Source organism: Emys orbicularis, chromosome 1 (assembly GCF_028017835.1).
Source record: "Emys orbicularis isolate rEmyOrb1 chromosome 1, rEmyOrb1.hap1, whole genome shotgun sequence".
NCBI classification, from domain to species: Eukaryota; Metazoa; Chordata; order Testudines; family Emydidae; genus Emys; species Emys orbicularis.
The window spans coordinates 343,905,633-343,929,628 of NC_088683.1; the positions used below are offsets into that span (position 1 = coordinate 343,905,633).

The window sequence follows — 23,996 nt, forward strand, 5'->3', positions numbered from 1 at the left end:
AATCAAAAATGTCATGCAGTAAAGTCAAACCCCTTCCATAATTGTAAGTATACTATATCAACACTATTATCTTTATCAACCAAACTTGTCATCTCATCAAAAAAAGATAACGTGAGTCTGAGAGGATCTATTTCCCATAAATCCATGTAGAGCTGCATTAATTACATAACTCTCTGTGAGGGGGCTTAACCCCCATCACCTGTAAGTTAAGAGATAAATAACCTTGTCTCTTTATTGTGCATTTAAAGAGTATGGTAAAGGGAGCCATACAATAATACGGCTAGGATCTCAGTTGACGCAAACTGGTGTAAGATCCATTGATTTCAATGGAACTGTGCTGATTTACACGAGCTGAGGATCTGTCCCAGAATGGAAACATTTTTACAAACACTTTCCATGATTCCTTCCACCTGGAAGAAGAAAGTATATGACCGTGGGGGATGGGTGTAAGAAAAAGGTATCGGGACTAATTTTGTCCTCAGTTACAGTTGCAGATACACAATATGTCACTATAGAAGGAAGTGCCCGTTCTAAGAGGACATAAGAGAAATTTTTATGGCAAATGAGAGAAAGCACAAAATGTTATTCCTAATGTTGTTTGTGTTGGACTGTTTTAGTAATGACGCTGTACTGTTTATTGATCAGCGAAGGGACAAGCTAAATGCAAATTAAGTGACTGACTGGAAAGTGGTAGCAATGAAAACCCCCTACTCACTCTGGCTGGTCTAGCATTGGAACACTCAGAGTTCTGTCCTTAGTCCCCCCGGGACCCCTTATCCCTGCGAGAACTCAGCTGCTCACATGGCTTCTATATTATCTATATGCCTATAATTCTCAAAATCTATCTCCCCACCCACTGATTTCTATTCTGAGCTGCAGTCTTGCATCACGGACAAGGGCATCGTTCTTGTAGGGTGTTTTTTGGTTTTGTTTTCGTTTCCCTGCTATTATTTATAATAGTTTAGGACATGAAGTGAAGACTACCTTATTGATATAGATCTTTCGGGAAAAAAAATTATACTGGCAAATGTTTAGCATGCCTGTGCCTCAGTAATAAAATTTTGCCATTATAGTATATAGTGCCTTTTATCCAATGATCTCAGTTATGCCTCTGTCTCTGATAACAATTCAATGAATATTATTCTGTAAGTTCTGAGTATATAACAGACCTAATTACTAACCTTGAATATTAGTGGGAGGTGAATGACTGGGTGTGCAGTATATCAAAGTGGTTGCTTGACCAGTTTTGACTAATCATAATGTCTTGAAATGTTACGAATAAGGAAATGATACTGAAAGACAAGATAGCATTTTAGAACTAAGCTGATAACCAGCATGGAGTTGAAAAGGAGAGATTCTAGCTTTTGCTAACCTTTTGAACAGGGTAAGGTAATTGACATCATCTACAATAGTTTAGATTCATAGGGAACTATTGCCAACATTTCACATAAACTGCTCTAAGATCCAAGTTCTGAATGGGCAGGAAGATAGAAGGAAATTATTTAACTGCATGGAAGTATTCAGGAGGGGGAAGGGTCCCAGAATTTGGATCACTACTCTTCCTTCTTGAAAGGGACCGATCCAAAGCCCAGTTGAAGTCAACGGAAACACTCCCGTTGACTCAATGAGATCTGGCCCTAAAGGTCTGATTCTGCCAACCTCATTCCTGTTGAACAGCAACTTCCTCTGTGAACAATATCAGCCTATTTGGCTATATCATACCAGACTTTTTAAGCAGAATTCCCCACTGAAGCAATATTCTCCTTAAAAGCTGATGGTACAATTAATGAACGATGGCACAATGGTCCAATGAAATCAATCAGGAATCTCATGGAGTGTACTACTCAACAGGAACAAAAGTGGCATCACTGAGGCTTAAATGAATGTAAAATGTTCTGTAAGCCAGTTAAAATGTGCTGATTACAGAAAAATGGAGCTGGCAATTACAATAACAGCAGAGCTGTTGGTAAAATTTAAAAAAAGAGAGGCTCCTGCTCTCAGGAACTTCCAGCAAGCTGAACTGACTTTGATGTTTAACAAAACAAAACTCAATCAGCATAAAACTACTCTAATCAGAGGAGACTGACATGTTTTATTTATTATTGTATTAAAAGCAGTATTACATTAGCACCACCTGAGATCAGGGCAGCACTGTGCTTGGTGTTACACACAAAGACTAGGAGCCAGTTTATTCCCTGAAGAGATTTCAGTCAATAGACAGACAAAGGATAAAAAGGGAGGCAGGGGAGTGAAGTATTTTGACTAAAAATCATACAGTAGGTGGGAAGTCAAGCTGGGAACAGACCCCCAAGGCTCATAACTCCCGCTCCAGTTCCTAGCCACTAGATCACACTCTGATTCACTCTAGGGAGGCTGGAGATGCATCTTGCTGCCTCAGCAAATGGCCACATATTTTTAAAATCGCTGTCATTTAGATAGAACTTTTCACCTTCAGAGCACTTCATGAGAATTAAGTCTGACCACAGTCACATGAGGTAGGTAAATACCATTCCCGTTTCTAAAAATTGGGAAACGGGGAAGTTATACGGCTAGCTCAAAACCAAAACCTGGACTGGCATGGAGGACTTAACTGGAGACATACTATATGGAATAACCTGCATCGGCATGGAGATGGACTTGATGATTTATGTCTTTTCCATTTGCTATGTGTGTAGGTATTTGCCTTGAGGCAGGGCCTGTGCCTAGTGTGCATGTACAGTGTCCCTAGCAGGTACTACAACAAATAATATTGATCTAAGGAGGTTATACTGTAGAAAAATATCTAACTATTCTATGCAAACGTGTACTATGGACTAGACTGTGCAGCCCTTAGTCATGGTGATGAGCAGTTATACAAGTAGTCTCAGTGACTGAAAGAGGAAGGATGGTTTTCAGCTTAGGGTTCAATTCCCTACTCTACTACAGACTTCTTGGGTGACCTCGGGGAGGGATAGCTCAGTGGTTTGAGCATTGGTCTGCTAAACCCAGGGGGTTGGGAGTTCAATCCTTGAGGGGGCCACTTAGGGATCTGGGGCAAAATCAGTACTTGGCCCTGCTAGTGAAGGCAGGGTGCTGGACTCGATGACCTTTCAAGGTCCCTTCCAGTTCTAGGAGATAGGATATCTCCATTAATTAATATTTTTTAATTAAAGTCACTTCATCTCTCTATGCCTCAGTTTCCCACTCTCAAGGTAGCGCTCAAAAACCTACATAGACTTTTTTCCCTCTTGGAGAGAGATGGGGTTAGAGTTGCTACTAGTCACAACCCAAAGAAATAAGCCATAAGAATAGCAAGACTTTTATTCATGAGGCTTATAAAATGCTAGTCAAGAAGAGGTTTACTTGAAACTTTAATGGAATGCAGAATGTCACCCCTACTTTCAGATGGGACTTATAAAGGCATTTGGGAATGTTTTCAAGTCACAAAGAGACAATACAAGTTGCTTGTTCTTGCAGAAATGATGGGCATATGAAATAGCTTCCAAACAATCTAGAACAACAAAAGCACCCAAGTAATTTAAACATCTATTAGGTATTATTGATCCAGTGTCCATTTAAAAAAAAAAAAAAAAAAAAAGGTCTCTGTAAAAATAGCTTCACATAAACATTTCTTACGATCTTGCATTGCTTGTAACTACTCCATAGATTAGGGGATTTATAAACTGAATTGCATCAACCACATACAGTATGTTACCACAATGCAGTACTCTGGTCCTAACCAGGCCAACTTGGGTTTGATCTTCCAAGGTACTGAATGCTTCCTAGTTGGAGCTGAGGGTCCTCAACTCCCAGTGACATTAGCACCTCCCAGAGAGCTCTCAGCACCGTACAGGATTAGGCCCACTTCCCAGGGCAGTTCTGCATCACTCTCAGATGATTCCCACCAGCTGCAGCCTGAAGCAGTGATGACAAGCTCTGGGAGGCTCCACACTCAATCACAGAAAAGCCACCACAGGGCTGGGTCTTTAAGGGGCAAGCAAATAAAACCACAATTTACTAAAGGATCCCAAGAGAGCTTCACGGTCTACATATATTGGAATGACTCACCACGGAAACGCCACTTCTTCTGGGTTGAAATGAGGCAATCGTTGAACAGCATCTAGCTATACCCCTTAGGAGTATAGACAGTGATTCTCAAACTTTTGTACTGGTGACCCCTTTCACACAGCAAGTCTCTGAGTGCGACCCCCCCCCTAAATTAAAAACACTTTTTAATGTATTTAACACCGTTATAAATGCTGGAGGCAAAGCGGGGTTTGGGGTGGAGGTTGACAGCTCACAACCCCCCACATAAGAACCTCACGACCCCCTAAGGGGTCCCAACCCCCAGTTTGAGAACCCTTGGTATAGGATATGTGAAGAATATTATATCCAGCTGAAACTGGAGGGGGAATTTAGATTGACAGAATTTAGAAAAAGTGGGAGTGTAGAGGAAAGGGGGGGCTGCGGAAATGGGGACTATCATGTGTAAGGCCTGTTTTGATATAGGGTTGATATAGGCAAATCAGATATTCTGCTTCTGGCTAAGCTAGGCCATATGCCCACTGCTTCAGATGGTGGCAAAGAACAATTTAGTCTCATAATACGTCTCAGCAATTGCCCAAAACTCTTCATGGTGGGTCGGAGGCATTTTATCTTGATTCCAGCAATTAGAGTATGGCCTTAATTAACCCTATACTAGCTTGCATAGTCATAGAATTAACCAAGCCTCTCTCGAAATCTGTCTGTGGTATTTGAAAAGCCAGGTACTGCCATACCCAAGAAGCACTGGGTTATATGTATCCTTCCCAATTATATTAATGAATCCAGTGTTACAATGTAAGCACACATTAGTTTGGGAGTGGTGTTGGTCAGGCATTGTTAAATCAAATGGAAAACAGTAAACTGTACTGATAACACACCAGGCAACCTAGGGCCAAATTTAACTCACAGACACATCAGTATAAATCTGGAGTGACTCCATTAAAATCAATAGTTAATTTGGATTTACACTGGTGTGAATGACAGCCGAATTTGCCTGCAATCATGTTAGTTAAAATATGTCTTAATATAATCTGCATTAGACTGAACAGAAGCCTATTGGGTTTTTTCAATGTATCCTCTCCCCAAAAAAGTAATGGTTTGAATTAAAATACATCATTTCCTTCAGAGCACTAAAAAGTAATAAATCAGTGCAGTAAATTACCGCTATGCTGCGCTGTGAAATTAACACCTACATACATGAAATAAAAATAAGAATTTATGGCCCTAATCAATCATTTTTTATAACTCCATTGTCTGTCTTATTTATCTTCTTCCACCATCCTCTCCCAGATAATTGATACCAGCTTCAGCGCTAACTGTTTAGCATGGCCATAGAATTTCCAACAGTTTTCTTCCATCACAGCACTACTAGGAGTGGTTAGAATTCAGCTAGCCTGAGAATTCATGCAACCCTCAGATTCTTCTCTATTTCCATCTCTTCCACCCGGTGATTTTTACATCTATATATAGGCACTGTGGCAAAGTACCTTCTTCTCCTCAGCAGGCTCAGTCCTTTTTGCTTTGGAGACACAGGCTTGGGCAAGGCAGATCCTTACCGGTAGCACAGGGTCCAGCTATTCCTTTCCCCAATCAGTCCCTTGTACTAGTTTTCCTTCCCTTCTGGGGAGGGAGTGCAGCCTTCCTTCCTGGAAGGGTTCAGTGTCTTGCTACACTAGGGCTACCATATGTCCGGATTTCCCCGCACATGTCCGGCTTTTCGGTCTATAAATAGCCGTCCGGGGGGGATTTTTAAAAATCTAAAAATGTCCGGGATTTCCCCCCGGTCGGCTATTTATAGACAGAAAAGCAGCGGCCAAGCGCCGCTGGGCACCCAAAGCCCCTTCCCGGCTCCCCCCATCCCCTGCAGCTTTACCACGCTGTCCGGCCCTGCAGCTGTCTTCCCCCTCCTCCACTTCCCTGAATGCTCCGCCCACCTGCTCCTCCCCCTCCCCTGCTTCCCGCGAATCAGATCTTCGCGGGAAGTCTGAAAAGAAGCAGGGGCAAGCGGGAGGCAGCAGCAGGTAAGCTGAGGCGGGGGGGCACGAGGAGGAGAGCTCCGGGGAGGCGCGGCCCGGGCCGAGCGGCGCCCGGCGGCCCCAGCGGCTCCGGCCCAGCTCGGGCCCCAGCGGCTCCAGCCCCGGTTCCGACCCCAGGGCGGCGACCCCGGCTCGGGCCCCAGCAGTGCCGGCCCGGGCCCGGGCCCCAGCAGTGCCGGCCGCGCCCTGGCCGAGCACCTCCGGCCCGGCCCCAAGCCCCGCAACCCCGGCCGGAGTGCAGCCCGATTCCTGGGCTCTTTAAAGCCGGCCCGGGACAGAGAGGGGGGGTTGGATGGGTCGGGAGTTTGGGGGGGCGGCTGTCAGGGGGGCAGGGGTGTGGAGAGGGGTTGGGACAGTCAGGGACAGGGAGCAGGGGGGGTTAGATGAGTCTGGGGTTCTGGGGGGGCTGTCAGGGGGGCAGGGGTGTGGAGAGGGGTTGGGGCAGTCAGGGACAGGGAGCAGGGGGTGTTAGCTGGGTCTGGGGTTCTGGGGGGGCTGTCAGGGGGGCAGGGATGTGGAGAGGGGTTGGGACAGTCAGGGACAGGGAGCAGGGGGGGTTAGATGGGTCTGGGGCTCTGGGGGGGGCTGTCAGGGGGCGGGGAGCAGTTGGATAGGGCATGGGAGTCCCCGGGGGTCTGTCTGGGGGCGGGGGTGTGGATAAGGGTCAGGGCAGTCAGGGGACAGAGAGGGTCGTAGGGGGTTCTCAGGAGGGGGCAGTCAGGGGACAAGAAGCAGGGCGGCTTAGATGGGGGTGGGGTCCTAGGGGGCAGTTAGTGGCAGGGGTCCCAGGAGGGGGCAGTCAGGGGACAAGGAGCGGGGGGGGGGCAATCAGGGGGTGGGAAGTGGGAGGGAGTGGATAGGGGCGGGGCAGGGCTAGAGCGGGGCTCCTCCCCCCCGTGTCCTCTTTTTTGCTTGTGGAAATATGGTAATCCTAGCTACACTCAGCCTACAGGCAGCTTCCCTGCTTCTCTCATTCTCTTAACCCCGTCCTTCCACCCAGGGGAGGGTTTAAAAAGGTCTCAAGCAGTTGGAGCCAGCTGAACCTAATTAGTTCCCTAGTAACCCCTTTTCCAGCTGAACCTTGTTTCCCCTGGTTATCTTCCCTCAGTGGATTGAGAGAGGCCTTTTAACCCCCTGGGACTAATTACTACCCCCCCCCCCTTTGTAGCTGTTTGTCCTGGGTTTACCACAGCACATACAAATAATACACACACATCTCATCAGTTCATGCTGTTTATCTAGCTGCTCCATGTTCAGTGTCAGAGTAAGACGGAGCCTTAAGTGACTTAGAAGCCATTTTAAAAAAGTTACTTAGGCAGTTAGAACATTAATGCTTAAGGGCCAGATTTACCAATGTACTTAGTAACCTAAATTGATAGGTTTTACTAACGCTCCTATCTGCATCTTTAGGGGCCTAAATCCCTATGCAAGTCTGGCCTGAAGTCACTTCTGAAAATAAGACTAAGGGCCAGAGTTTTAAAGATATTTAGGTGCCTAAAGATGCAGAAAGCCCCCAAATTAGATTTTCAAAAGTGCCTAGGTGCCTAACTGAAATTGGAATCAATGAGAGTTAAGTGTTAAGGTGCTTTTGAAAATTTTACCCTATATCATCTTCATACACATGCGTCTGACGAAGTGGGTATACACCCACGAAAGCTTATGCTCCAATACATCTGTTAGTCCTAAAGGTGCCACAGGACTCTCTGTTGCTTGTCACAGATCCAGACTAACACGGCTACCCCTCTGATACTTGATACATATGCAGTCACCCTTGCTGAGCAACACTAATAATGGAAACACTTAAGTTACCATTTTAAGTACAGTAGGTGCCTACCAAACAAACAAGTGTAAACACACGTTTCCTTACTGTGACTATAACCATACTGCAGCCACGATTTGTCCTTTCCTATTTGAAGTGCACTTCTATCCACAAAAAAAGGACAATATCGAATTTAAACACCCCTTGCACAATAAATCAGGGAAAGTCAGAGATGTCCTGTTGGACTTGCTAAATTAAGCGAACACGATTCATTGTTCTACAGGAAAAGGCAACCTTTAATAGCTCCCTGAAAGAGAGCACAGATGATTTATGGTTTCATACGCACTCATGTACTACATTATCTACTTGGTGCCTGTACTTATGCATATCAGCTCATCACAGAAAGTACAATTCTGCCCACCGGATGCCACTTAGCTATACATTATAACAAAATCTAGGACATGAAAGGAGAAACCTATATGTAAGGAAGCATTTGCCCCACAATGTCTGCTGTGCTAGAGAGCTCAGGGATGGTGGTAGGATGTTCTGACAGTTTCTTCTTGTCTTTCTCCTCTCAGGTGTAGAAACAAGAGATACTGGAGCCAGTTCTGACACCCACACAAAAACACATACCCTGGAACAGTAGGGTTGCCAACTTTCTAATTGCACAAAACCAAACACTCCTGCCCCAAGTCCCTGCCCCCTGCTTACTCCACCCCCCCATCGTTCACTTGCTCGTTTACACTGGGTGCGGGAGGGGGCTCCGGGCTGGAGCAGAGGGTTGGGGTGTGGGCTCTGGGGCGGGGCCGAGGATGAGGGGTTTGAGGTGCAGGAGGGGATTCCAGACTGGGGCATGGACTTGAGGAGTTTGGCGTGTGGGAGGGGGCTCTGGGCTGAGGCAGGGGGTTGGGTGTGGGAGGGGGTACAGGGTCTGAGGGACCATTTCCTCATCAGTGGGACTGAAAATCTCACTTTAAAGTGAACTGAATTTATATTATTTTTATTTGTACTTCATCAGAGCCTACAGCCAACATGAGGGCTCCATTTTGCAGGGCATTGCCTATATACTTAGGAAGAGACAGTCCTTGCCCTAATGTGCTTATATTGTACAGAGACGTGGGAGACAAAGGGAATATTATTATTTCCATTTTACAGATGGGAAGCAAAGGTACAGAAGGGTTAAGGACAGAGGCGGATTTACCATGAAACAAGCAGTGCGGTGGCACGGGGCCCTCAAAATGCAGGACAGATCTCACCTGACAACCTGCCCCCGAGTCCCGGCCGGTGGCGCAGCAGGGCTCAGGCAGACAGGCTGCCTGCATTTCATGGCCAGAGGCTCCATGCCGCTCCCGGAAACGGCCGGCTGCTGGCACGTCTCTGCGCCAGCAGCAGCACAGCAGGGCTAAGGTGGCTCCCTCCCTCCACACCGCTCCACTCCCGGAAGGGGCCGGCATGTCCCTGCAGCCCCTGGGGGGGGGTGTCTCTGCGCATTACCCCTGCCCCGAGCGCCAACTCCGCAGCTCCCATTGCCTGCCCCCCCAGCCTAGGAGCCGCTGCCAGAGGGGTGTGCTGGTCGCTTTGGGAGCCACACCGCCCAACGTAAGCGCCACCCCCTAACCCCTGCCACACCCCAAGCCCCTGCCCCAGCCCAGAGCCCGCACCCAAACTCCCTCCCAGAGCCCGACCCCTGCACCCACTCCTGCACCCCAACCCCCTACCCCAATCAAGGTACCTCACTTTATTTTCATTTACTTCCTATTACTTATAATATAGCAGAAGGATGAAGACCAAAAAATGAAAAAAAGGGTGGAGATAAGAGAGGATGTTCTTTTTCTTGGCTGAGTCCCGAGGATGGGGCCCCCGAAAAAGAAGCTGTGCACAGGACCCCGCAAACTCTAAATCCGTCACTGGTTAAGGACCAAATATTTAAAGGTATCGAGGTGCCTAAGGATGCAGGGTAGACACCGCATGGGATTTTCAAAAATGCCCGGGCACCTGACTCCCATTGATTTCAACAGGAGTTAAGAGCTTAGGCACTTGGAAAATCCCTCTAGGCATCTATCTGCATATTGAGGCAGCACCAAAATACCCTTAAAAAAAATCTCACCTTAAGTCACTTGCCAAAAGCCTGCGGCACAGCCAAGAATCAAACCCAGATCTCCGGCATCCCAGTGGCGTGCCCTCACCAGAGGGTGATACACTATGGTGATGAATATATGATAAACTATTGTGTAATATAAACACATGGCTAGGTACTGCAAACCCATCCCATCAACATTATAGAATTGTATACAACTGGTATGAGCACTGAAGATGATGAAGGCAAGCTTAGGAGAAAGAGAAGGTGGAAAACCTTGTCATTCATGAATTGGTGAACTGAGTGTATAGAAACAGCACTATAAAATGGACCAGCCAGAAGTGATTCTTTGGAAATACCATACAAACTGCACCCAACAAAGCAAAACAAAGCCAGGGATTTGTTGAATTTATGATTTATGTGCAAGAATACTCAATGGACTCCTGTCCATGCCAGCATGGTCCTAAATGGGACACCACTTTAATTTTCACTCACAAAGCCTGACTAGTCATAGATGAAAGATGACCGACTGTTGACATTACTTAAAATTTTAGAACTGAATTGATCCCCCTGGCATAGATGAATAGTCTCAATCTGAGGCACAAACACCCAAACACCACTCACCTATACTGCCATCGCTACATCGTCACCTGTGACATATCTGGATTCACATTAAGCACATTAAGCTTTATTTATTGTACAGCATGCTGCAGCATTTAAGTCTGCCCTGCAAAGCACTACATAAATTACAGCTTTGCTGAATGTCAGGTAGCACATAAAGCCAGCATGCCACACAAAAATCTAAGACAAATCTCTTCTGTACATGCTGGAAAATGATAAATATATTTCTTAATTACTAGAAAACATCATAACCGTGAACCTGTTTCTTATAAAAATCGTATCAGTAAGAAAAGAATGTGGTTTGAGAGAGGTTTAAAAGTAGCTTGGGCAGCTAGCTGAAGGCTACTTTCTAAAGCTAACACTGTATGTTTCTCTCTCAGCTTTGAGTCTCCTACCTCCCATTGCTGTCACTGAGAACTGTGCTGCTAAAACCCACAGCACTTCGATAATTTATGAGACTGTGATTCCAATCCCGGGCTTTAAAATTGGAAACCTCCCTTCTCAGCACCACAGAACCACTGTGCACGTATGCCATCAATCCATCCACAGAAGAACTTTGCGGGGGGGAGGGGGAAGAGGCGAGACATCCCACCCAGTTTTCAGTGTTTTCCATTTTATTTCTCTTTAAGTAAGCTGCACAAAAGGAGCGGATGAATCCCACCTGTACACAATCGTTCACAAATCATACACTAGCCAGAAGGTTCCCATAGAACAATAAGGTCCCTCCTGAGCTACTGAAATAAACGTTAAATATTAAAAATCTTACTTGCCATCAGCACTAGAAGCTCTGAGAGTTTCGAGAGCTCAGGAGGGGAATGGCTGAAGCCTCTACGTTCCAGCCATGTAACAGTTTTACCTCATAAAACTAAGCAAAGCAAACTTCAAATTAAACTCCCTATTGAAAATAATAGAGGCACCTTGTGAGGGGAAACAGTCTTGGTTCCCTGATTGAGGGAGCTCTTATAGTGAATATGACTATTATTTGTATTACTGTAGTCTTGTTGCTGGACCTGGACCGCACTGTACTAGGTGTTGTATAAAAACAGAACAAAAAGATGGTCCCTGCTCCAATAAGCTTGACATCGGAGGAAGTGCAGTTGCACTGAACAGGCTGTGCTGAAAGATTCGGGGAGCCAATGCAGGGGAAGCACATGCATTATTACAACCCAGCTCACCTGGGGCTCCTTTCACAATGGGGATTTGGGGATAGGGCCAACCCTCCTCTTCCATCCCTTATCATGGGAAGGAGTGTGATTTGGGCTTTAGGCAGTGTATCTGCAGCAGATTCAGCGACAGCACTTATTAAGGCCAGTCTGCAGGGTTATGTCTGAAAAGAAGCCAGCCAATTCTTTTACCACATATAGAAGCTGGGCTGCCTAGCCAAATACTGAAAGTTATTCACCCCGTTATTACTCACAACCGATTGTATTTGCCTTCAACTGTGCATACACCTTCTCTTTTGCCTCCTGTTCCTTTCGAGAGCTAATAGATGTAAGTCTTTTAAAAAAAATGTAAATTGAGGTTTATTTAAAAGCAGTGCAGGAGGCATTTGGCCATGCATCTTTCATTAGAATGAACTGGGGGTAGGGGGTGAAAGCCCACACTGCTTTGAAAAATCTCTGCCTTTTGCTATGAAATATCCCACCACCTCCTTGGCTACAGAATATGCTGTCAGGTCCACATCAAGTTGAGGAGGTTTGCAAGGCAGATAATGGATGGCAGCTTGATAAACACAGCACAGAGGCCATTTTGCAGCAGCATACAGGTATGCATGCAGGATAACGTAAGTGGTCTCAGGCTCAACCACCTATTACACTCTTTACTGTTCCTGAGTGTTAATTCTTGATCTTCCAGATAAGGTGTGGTATTTATAGCACCCTTATTCAGCAAAACTTTAAAGCACATGCATAGTCCCACTGAAGTCAATGAGTGAGTGCTCAAGTGCTCTGCTGAACTGGGGCCCAGGTGAGCTAACAGGTGACTGCAGTGCAGCTCAGAAGAATAGCCAGACAGACAGCATCATATCTCTAACATGTCACACATATGCCCAGAACCCCAGCTGGTATAAATCTGTGTAGATTTAATTTAAGGCCCAAGAGACCATTAGATCATGTAGTTTGATCTGCTGTACAATACATGCCATAAAACTGCATCCGGTTGACTCTTGTATTGAGTCCAATAACTTGCGTTTGACAAATGTTGACTTCAACAGGGCTACAACCAAATTACAACAGATGGGAATTTGTCCCATAAACTACAACAGCTCTAACCCACTGGTAAATCTTGCCTAGCAGCATTAAGTGTATTTAGTACAGCAAAGCCCTATCCCTTTGGGTAAAGTTGATGGGTAATAGTGAAAGCTGTGAAAAGATGGGTAAGAAAAAGATCACCATAACGGCACGAAGAAAATATTGTTTGTGTTGCATCATCTGCCAGTGCAGATGTTTATAGGCACAAAGGTGTATACAACAGTACCACAATCCTTACACAAAGGCTATGGTTACTGCCACGCTATTTAAACAACTGTGAAATTGGAACTTGACTGTCCGGAAAAAAAATAGGCAACAATTTTCCCAAAACATAAAAAAAAAAAAAACAGCTTCAGAAACGTCCAATGCAAGAGACACGCAAAGAAAAGCAGCTCTGTACAAAATCCGTATTGATCAAGAAACAGAAAGTAGTAGCATCTCATTACCTGTTTTTGGATTGATAGCAAAGAAGTTCTGAGGGTTTCCACTTGTAATCCTGTAGGTCAGTTTTTCACTGCTGCTGGAGTCAGGATCTTGGGCCTGGATGTGAATGACGGATACATCCTTAGGGGAGTTTTCCATGACAGACGGATAATAAATAGGTTCAGAGGTCAGAGGGGCATTGTCATTCACATCTTCAACTTCAACATAGACCTCGATGGTAGCATAAAGTGGGACGACACCACGATCAGTCGCATACACTGTTAGCCAATAGGATTTGGTTGTCTCTCGGTCAAGGACATCTGCAGTATAGATAACTCCTGCAGGAAAGACAGTAAGCACAGTACTGTGGGTCACTCAAAAAACAACAGAGATAATAAAAGGCACGTCTTCACCTGGTGTTTAGAAGGAGAGTATAGTGCAAATGTATAAAACATATCAATCGCAAAAAATTACTCAATCGTTAAATGTGCATATGGACACAATGACAACAAATCTATCCTCAGCCATCTCTTCTCAAACCCTGCTCAACAGCTCCACCCTTACCCTAAGAAAAATCTGGGAAAAGAGATGGGTTTAGTAGATTTGGAGTTGAAGGGGGAAGGTCCAGAGTGAATAACACGTTGCCAAAATGCCCTGGGCAATAACCCCATCTTCTTTAAACCCTGGAACTGTCACATCAGTGGTTGTCAACCTATTTACCATTGTGGGCTGCATACACAACACTCAATGAAAAGCAACAGAGAGTCCTGTGGCACCTTTAAGACTAACAGATGTATTGGAGCATAAGCTTTCGTGGGTGAATGCCCACTTCGTCGATGCATTCACCCACGAAAGCTTATGCTCCAATACATCTGTTAGTCTTAAAGGTGCCACAGAACTCTCTGTTGCTTTTTACAGATCCAGACTGACACGGCTACCCCTCTGATACTTAACACTTAATGAGTTATGTGGGCCGCATCCACACAATATATATAGGCCTGTATGGCCCTGAGGATGTCACATGGGCTGCCGCTATGTGCGGATTGGGCCACAAGCGGCCCACAGGCCACAGGTTGAGAACCACTGCATCAGATGATCACAACTGATGGGAGGGAGACAGTTCCTCCTTTGAAAAGACCTCCTGAGACTTCGCTAAAGATATTGAAACAAACAGGGTATGAAGATTATAATACTGACATTGCTTTCAAATTAAACCAAACAGTGATAACTTGTCACACATTACATATGTCCCAGATAATCAACAGCTTGCTACTTAATCAAGGCACATCCACTCCACCTGCTGAGGACAGAAAATGACAACAGGTTTCCCATCCACTCTGAGTGTGTATGTAGAGCTACCACACTTTAGGATATATATAACTATACACCATGCATTCCCTTTCCCAAAAGCCATCCGCCCACCTTCAATTCAGTCTAAAGTGATGTACGGACCCATTTTTCTCCCACTGAAATCAATAGCAAATACTACATTGACTTCAGTAAAAGCATCACAGGGTCCTTACATTGTAAATTACTTGTGGCATAGACAATTTCTTACATAGATCCAATCCTAATTTCAGAATTTACGTTCCTATTGACTTCAGAGCAGACTCTGTGTTTGAAGAGTGATAAACACAGTAACAGTGCACAAGTATTAATAATACCAAAATAAACACATTCAGCTGTATTTTCCCCCCACCACTTTTGGGATGTATACAGAGACCATTTACTTATCCTAACCCAATGCTAACATTTTGGCAGAAACACCAATATAGCTGAACTCAAGGATGAGATATATTAACAGGGACAGTTTGGAGAAAAGTAAGTCATGCTGCTAATAGAGAGAAATTAGTGAAGAAGCTGTTGGGCAGGATGGTAACACAAGAAACTTGGATTTAGCCACAGATGCATTTAGTACTAGATAAAGAGATTAAATGCGTCAATTTATCATTCAGGAGGCAGATCTGCTCATGGGCCAGCACTAATGGGTTATTTTTGATTACACCATACAGGACTTTCCGTAGCAGCCTAAAGTCTTACACAATCTTTAAGCTAATCAGAATAGATCTGAGTGATCCTTTATAAATTCAGGGCTGCATTTGTGCCTTGGAGGCCAAACCAGCCATTTGTGATAGGTTTTGGTTCAGGTAGAAAGGGTGTGCTCCAGCCCCGAGGAAAAGCTTGACTCAGCCAGGATTCCAGCATGTTGCAGTGAGATATCTATTGTCCTTTAAATGGTTTAAATCTAGCTCCCCAGTTCTAGCTCTAATGGCCTGTGTGGAAGGGGTCAGATCCATGGTCCCAGCCTCACCCCACTCTGGAGAGGCTAGCACGATGGCTAAGAAGTGGCTCTGCTCACCCGCCTCACTGTGCATTGTCCTTGATGAGGGAACGCAAGTGGGGGAGGAGAGATAAACTCCAGGTGTATGAATGGCTTATGTACCAGTGTGGGCCAGGGATTGTATGCACTCCACAAGGCTTATCACAGCTCCTCCAGGTAGTGAAAACAGCAGGGAATGACTAAGGCAAATCACTCATGTTATAACACCTCCAGAGAAGTACCACCTTCTGGGGAGGCTAACATATTCTGATTTAAACTGGATTCTCCAGAGACCAACAGACAAAGAAATGACTTTTGGATAAATAGCCCAGGCTTAAACTGACTCAGGGCCTTCATTTTGGTTCTTGACTGAGATGAACTTGTAACCACAGGGAAAACCCAGTTGTGGGGTTTGACTGACACCTACCAGAGTCCTATGTTGGAGTTGGGGGTGACCTCAGGTAAGCTTTTTAGCATGTGTACAGGTTCTTTTATTGTTTTTATGTTTTCTCCGTAATGCTTTTATCTTAAGAATAAATGTGTTTGCTTAGGTGGAGCTGTCTGGTAATACAATACACTGGTCACTGCCCTCAGAGAAAGCAAAGTGCAGGCACTGGTCTTTTAGGCAGACTGGCTTGCTGGACATCTCAGTGCAGATAGAAGAGCTGGGCAGCCTTAAAAACCCCGGTCAGGAGGGCGTGAGAACTGGATCTCCACCCAGGAGAGGTGGCGGCTGGGAGCCAGGAACTCCTATGCGGGTGCCCTTGAAGGACCATGGAGGGGGAAATGCAGATGCAGTTACCGTGAACCTGTGACAGAAGTCGTATCCAGCACCCTCCCCACTGATTTCTGTTCAGCCCTGGAGAGAACATAGGGCCCAAGTAGTCAATTAGTAGAAGCGTTTGAAGTAGGGACACTTGTCCACTAGGAAGTATACTTAGGCTACTAACTTACTTCTATGCTTTAAAAAGTTTTTAAACATCAAAAAGCAAAAACCCTTTTTTGGCATGAACAGCCTGTCTGATAAGAGCTCCCAGGCACTTCAATCCAACGCACAGACGGGAAGACAGAGAGGGAGAAAATGGCACGAATTCCAGCAATATAAAAACTCAAAGTCTTTTTCCAGAAACATCAGGTCCATGACCTTGTTGATCAGATACATTAATCACCTAACACAGGGAAGTAACACAGTGCTTTAGGGAAAAGGGAGAGTATATTCTAAATATCCCTTGTCGGCAGGCTCTGCCACATAATGACTTTCTGTAGAAACATGGATGAAATATGTAGTGAAGAGTGATGGAAATACCTAGAAATCCAAAAGAGAAACGACATTCTGTGCATGAAAAGAGCCCATAATAAACAACACACTCTGGAAATAAATAAATAAATAAATCCAACCAGGAAGGGATAACGCAAAGAGATGAAGAATAAATGGCCCTAGAAATGCTAATTTATCAAAAAGACAAGAGGGATTATTTTAGATACGTAAACAGAAATTGAAATGACTGATTTTTCTTTTCCCAAGGAGAGCAAGGGAATGTGCTGGAAAATTAACAGCTGTTTTTGAAGCTGAATTCCACTAGCATTGAGCTGACAATAAATATATTTTCTGAGACCTTCTTTTACTTTACTGCGGGCAACAGTTACTTTGCACTTCTGCATTTTAGAGGGAAAGGATCACGGAACAAGTGTAGGCAATTGCCAACGGGTCTTTTCCAATGCATTTAAAAATTGATTTATTAAAATGTTCCAGCTACAGATTAATTTCCTTTGCTCAGTATTTCTCGTCATTTCACCTGCCGTGAAACAGAAACTTGATAAACAGATTAAAAGTTTATCTACTTTCATATGGATGTTCTCTAAATATAGCACCTCCCCATATTCTCTGCTGACAGTGTCTTTTGGAACTCCCCACAAGAGTGCTCCCAAGTGAAGCACAATAATTTCCTCCACATTTATTGTTGCTACAAAAGCATCTACAGGATCCATTAAGTTCCTAATACCTGATCCAAAGCCCAATGAAGTCATTGGGAGCCTTTCTACTGATTTCACTGGGCTTTTGGATCAGAGGCCTAGTGCATAATCAACAACCCATCCGATGTTTCCTGCAGTCTGTTGGTGCCTCCCCCAACCCCAGCTTTCAATAGAAAGAGAACTTTACTTTAAAAAGTCTAACCTTTATGATTGTGAAAACTTCTCAAATGTGAACCAATGCATCATCGTCTTCCTACATATCTAGACAAACTAATCTTAAGAAAGCTCTTAGACAGCCTCCAGTCATTCAGAAGGATCAAACTTCATCTCAATGAGGTGTTAACTCTGAAATCTCATGATGGCATTTCACTACCAATGTTTGCTGTTCATTATATTGGCATGAAATCAATGTGTATATCACAGAGTGGTTGATATAATATTATCACAGATATTAGGAGATGGAAAAGATTCTACTAGATAATCCAAAACTTGCTTAAACTTATCCCTGTAGTACCTGTGTATTATTGAGAATGAATAAGGAAGGAGAGTAGAGAATGTGTGTGAATGCAGGATCACCAGAGATTCAAAAAAGACTCCATTCTCTTCAAAACTGTAGCCACTATTTTACTCCTTAGCAAATAAAATATGTTCAAGGTAGTTACAACTATGAAAATGTTTGCAGAAGAAAAGAATTTTATTTGCAGCTGCCACAAAAGTAGAGAGAAGTGGAGATTTGTGCTTTAAGCTGCAAGCTTTTTCATGGACATGGGATGACCTTCTTCATGTGTGAGTAGCCAACAAATATTAAAAGAAATACAAGTGAGACAGTCGTCCCCACTGTGAACAAATCAAGAAGTGCCAAGGATCATCATCAGTGATTCAGAAACTTTTTGGGGAAGGGGGGCAAGAATGGGGGGAAGGGAGACGGAAGGTCTGAGTTATTTCCACACCCTTTTACAGCTGAACTTGAAAAACACACTGACGTACAATGTTCCAATCCACTGTCACCATGTTTTATGAAAGACTCGCTTACTGAGTTTTTATAAAATGATAACTGAGTTCCAGATAGACAGTATATAAGAAGGCAGTTTGTCGCACCCCTCTGTGGAAGTGGTTAGATTTGTGACCAAGTTTTTCTTACAGCGCTTCTATAGAAATCAAAGCTTTGCAACTCCCTAAAAGCCTGAAACTTATATTCCCTAAGGCACGTGGTACCCTCAGAGAGAGAAACCCAGACATCAAGAAGCTGGGGTCAGAAAAACACCACCATTGATCTGCCTTCCACTACAGCCGTCAAAGTATATTTGGTCTGCGTGATTTGCAAATCACTGTGTATGCTAAGAACATTATAAATGAAAAACAACAACAGTGTGCGTTTATCTCCGATTAAAATCCTACGCACATTTCAATGTAAATTAAACACAGCCCTTGGGCTCTGGGCAACATGCCAGCATAGCCCTCACTGCTGCAAAGGTTGTGTTCAACTTTCTTCTAGAGGCCTGTTTTCCTTCTTTCCCCAGCAAAAGAAAAGGAGTTAGCCACTTTCTCCATTGATACTGATAGGTCCTCACCCATGGCACACACTGAAAAGCTACATTAAAAGATATAAAAATATAAAAGATAGTGTGAATTAGTGGTTAGTACAGGGGATAAGGAGCCAGTGGCCTGCAATTCTATTCCTGGCTCATCCAGTGTTCTGCTGCGTCCTTCAGCAAAATCACTGAAAGGGTCACAGTCACTTCAAAAATCATCTGAAAGTTTTGTATTAACTATTATTGCAAGAACCGACTCAAGGTTGTTACAGTTGAAACGGATTAGAGAAAAACATTCTTTTTTCTTCTTTCTTCTTTTTTCAATGCTGTTGGTCCAGCAGCTGCTCGGCCTTAAACTCTGCTAGCCTGTTGTAGTTATTAAAATAGTACTTGGCTAGCAGAGCCTGGTAGTTTGCAATCTAGAACTGTAGTCCCGCCAGGGAATATACCTTCTGGACCAGCAGATCCATCCTCTTTGCCACCCTGTCCACAGAAATAGATTTTGCAGATGCTGGGTGCCCGCTCTGCTGCCGCATGGACCACCAGAGAGCTGCGGGGTGGATGAGTAAAAAGAAAATCTGCCCTCTCCGCTCTCTTAGGTGTGAAGCACAGGAGGCAGGGATGCATCACATGCATGGATAGCATTCCAGATGCGTCGGCACCATGGTTGTCGTCAGTACTATCGGATCCCATTTGCGCCAGGCCTACCCTTCACACGGAGAAGGTTGGATGCTAGTCTGACCAGATCCATGTGTGACCTCTCACCCTGACCTAGCCCAGTTTGGGGAAGAAATGCTGCGCTTAGGAGTAGTCTGTGGTGGGGATCTGCTCTTGTGCCTGTGAGAATGTTTTTTATTCTAATGTTGGGAGTTGTCCTTGGTCTTCGGTACCGACAGATCCAGGGCATGGGAGGGGCGCTCACCACAGGTGACGGTCATTGTACGGGGGGACGGTCATTGTACCAGTCCCAGATCCGAATGTGTCCTCGGTCTCATGGTTTCCTCCATCAAGTTACTTATGGAGGCGGAGCTCTCGAGCTTCCCGGGTTTGGGGCAGGAAGGACTTGCAGATGGAACAGCGAGTTGCAATATGTGCCTTGCTGAGGCAGTAAAGGTGCCTCTGGTGCTTGTTGCTCACAGAGAATGAGCGTGGGCAGGAGACACTGTTTTTAAATCCCAAAATCCAGGGCATCATCCTGGGGATGGGTGGGGGGGGACAGGGAGGGATCTGTCCCTCAAACAGGGAAAGAGCTACAGGAACTTATCTATCTACCTACAACTATTTATAACTATATACGCTGAATGAAGAGTAGTCATTCTCTCAGCAAAAACTAAGAGTGCGAAGGAACAGGGGTTCCAACTCAGGCCATAAGGCAGTAAGAGGGAACTGGAGAGGCGTTGACCCGCCCTACTTATTATGCCCTCAGCTGGGAGCATGAGGGGACACAGTACACACGTGCGGGTCAACGGACACTGCTAACAAACACTTCCTGCCTCAGGCGCATGCACACCCACATAGGGACCATCACTCGAAGAAGAAGAAATACTGTTACAGCATGTGAGAACTGGATTTCACTCCTCTGCCTTTGAAAGAAAGGAGTCGAACACAAACAGTTTAGGAAGTAGTAATCATTCGGTCTCAAAATAAAAATGATTATGGGTATGTGTGCGCATTACGCATAGGTAAGCATGGATATAAAGAACATGGTAAAACTCTGTTTTATCACTCAAAATTCACAGGAAAAAATAAGATTGATTTTTAAATGCTACTAATTATTCATAAGCCTCATCAAAAGCTCAGTGCTTTTAATATTAGTGAACCTCAGATCACATTTGTCACCCAACCAATAGCCTAGTTCCTTGGTAATGTTTCCTTTTTAGCTAAAATAAATTTTAAAAGATAGTTGGATAATGACATCTTTCAAAAGCTGACAGTTGAAAATAAAGAAAACAAAAAAGCTTAAAAACCTAATCAGGGCTCACTGAGATTAATACATTATTCACAGCCAAAGAGAGAAAGAAAATGGTTGAAACTAGGGCTGTCAAGCGACTAAAAAAATTAATCATGATTAATCACGCAATTAAAAAAAATTATCGCAATTAATCGCACAGTTAATTGCACTGTTAAACAATAATATAATACCATTTATTTAAATATTTATGGATGTTTTCTACATTTTCAAATATATTGATTTCAGTTACAACACAGCATGCGAAGTGTACAGTACTCACTTTATATTAAAAGATTACAAGTATTTGTACTGTAAAAAAAACCAAAAGAAATAGCATTTTTCAATTCACCCAATACAAGTACTGTAGCACAATCTCTTTATCATGAAAGCTGAACTTACAAATGTAGAATTTATGTACCAAAAAAACTGCATTCAAAAATAAAGCAATATACAATTTTAGAGCCTGCAAGTCCACTCAGTCCTACTTCTTGCTCAGCCAATCACTCAGGCAAACAAGTTTGTTTACATTTGCAGGAAATAATGCTGCCTGCTTCTTGTTTACAATGTCACCTGAAAGTGAGAACAGGCGTTCTCATGGCACTGTTATAGCTGGCGTCGCAAGATATTTACGTGCCAGATGCGCTAAAGATTCATATGTCCCTTCATGCTTCAACCACCATTCCAGTGGACATGTGTCCATGCTGATGACGGGTTCTGCTCCATAATAGTCCAAAGCAGTGCGGACTGACGTATGTTCATTTTCATTATCTGAGTCAGATGCCACCAGCAGAAGGTTGATTTTCTTTTTTGGTGGTTCGGATTCTGTAGTTTCCGCATCGGATTGTTGCTCTTTTAAGACTTCTGAAAGCATGCTCCACACCTCGTCCCTCTCAGATTTTGGAAGGCACTTCAGATTCTTAAACCTTGGGTCGAGTGCTATAGCTATCTTTAGAAATCTCAAATTGGTACCTTCTTTGCATTTTGTGAAATCTGCAGTGAAAGGGTTCTTAAAATAAACAACTTGTGCTGGGTCATCATCCGAGACTGCTATAACATGAAATATATGGCCGAATGTGGGTAAAACAGAGCAGGGGACATACAATTCTTCCCCAAGGAGTTCAGTCACAAATGTAATTAATGCATTTTTTTTTAAACGAGCGTCATCAGCATGGAATCATGTCCTCTGGAATGGTGGGCAAAGCGTGAAGGGGCATACAAATGCTTTGCATATTTGGCACATAAATACCTTGCAATGCCGGCTACAAAGTGCAATGCAAATGCCTGTTTTCACTTTCTGGTAACATTGTAAAAAAGAAGAGGGCAGCATTATCTCTCTTAAATGTAAACAAACTTGTTTGTCTTAGCAATTGAGGGAGGGATAGCTCAGTGGTTTGAGCATTAGCCTGCTAAACCCAGGGTTGTGAGTTCAATCCTTGAGGGGGCCATTTAGGGATCTGGGGCAAAAATCTGTCTGGGTATTGGTCCTGCTTTGAGTAGGGGGTTGGACTAGATGACCTCCTGAGGTCCCTTCCAACCCTGATATTCTATGATTGGCTGAACAAAGAGTAGGACTGAGTGGACTTGTAGGCTCTGAAGTTTTACATTGTTTTGTTTTTGAGTGCAGTTATGTAACAAAAAAAATCTACATTTGTAAGTTGCACTTTCACAACGAAGAGACTGCACTACAGTACTTGTATGAGGTGAATTGAAAAATACTATTTCTTTTATCATTTTTACAGTGCAAATATTTGTAATAAAAAATAATATACACTTAGATTTCAATTACAACACAGAATACCATATATATATGAAAATGTAAAAAAAAGTCCAAAATATTTAATAAATTTCAATTGGTATTCTGTTGTTTAACAGTGCGATTAAAACTGCGATTAATAGCGATTAATTTTTTTTTAGTCGCGATTTTTTTTTTTAGTTAATCACATGAGCTAACTGCGATTAATCAACAGCCCTAGTTGAAACTAGTATAGGTGAATCCACATTATTTATTTGTTTGTTTGTTTGTATTACCATAGTACCTGGGAGCCCTAGTCATGGATCAGGATCCTGTTATGCTAGGTGCGGTATACACAAACAACAAAAACATGGTCCCTGCCCTAAGAGGCATACTTGGAGGCCTGGATCAGCATTCACATTGCACACCTCACCAGTACCGAGCCTGGGCTGGGGAAGCTAACAATCCAACCCGCAGACCAAATTCAGTGATGAATCCTGGTCACATGCTACCTGAGGCACATATGCTAAGAACATAATACAATCTAAGTATAAGATAAAAAACCTTTGATGGATACAGGCAGACGGGGAGTACCAGTGATCAATGAGAAAACATGGTCAGCATGACTAGCAGTGGTTTCAGCACACCAGCAGCCTAACCGCTGTCGAGTTTTTTGCAGCCGTCACAGCAAAAAAGAGTTTTAACGAGGGATCTGAAGGCAGATAATGAAGCGCTTTGCAGGTCTTTCTCATGAGATTTGCAAATATAATCCCAAAGGTCAGGACCAGCTCCTACTCCTGGCATTAGCCAATTATACTATTTTTGAAGGACTGAAAAGTAAAGGTTATAATTATAAGGAGCCTTACTTTTAAAAAAAGTGAAGAGTGACATGATTTGTAGATAAGATTTTTCTCTTAAAGATTAAGAAATAAAATGTAGGGTTTAAAGAGCCAATATTATCCCCAAACCATGTATTTTTGGCTTGGGTAGCTCTCAGAGGATAGGCCTTGATGTTTATAAAAAAATAGGGTCTATACCTCCTTCAGTAGATAAGATAAACAGTAAATACAACATACAAAGATTAAATCGCTTCAGTCCAATTAATATGCTGACTGCTCTCAATAACCAGTGCAAGAGCTGAGTTGCATGTTAGGGGCCTGATTCAAAGCCCTTTGAAGTCAGTGGGACTCAGAGTAAACTTTGTACTGTATCCCACCCCTCTTTATGCCCCTTCAAGTCAGCAGCTACTCTTCTGAATGCTAGTGACATCACAGCAACCACAGAACCCAACCTGAGCAC

The 23,996-nt window shown here is 43.8% G+C and overlaps 1 protein-coding gene across 3 annotated transcripts in view; it reads right to left on the reverse strand.

Annotated features, from left to right (window-relative positions):
- FAT3 (FAT atypical cadherin 3) overlaps positions 1 to 23,996 on the reverse strand; it is a 452,955-nt gene that overhangs the window by 306,187 nt on the left and 122,772 nt on the right. For all 3 annotated transcript variants that reach the window (XM_065417527.1, XM_065417519.1, XM_065417510.1), the window contains exon 2: positions 13,212 to 13,526. In XM_065417527.1, coding sequence (XP_065273599.1) covers positions 13,212 to 13,526 — 315 coding nt within the window. The remainder of the gene's footprint in view (positions 1 to 13,211; positions 13,527 to 23,996) is intronic.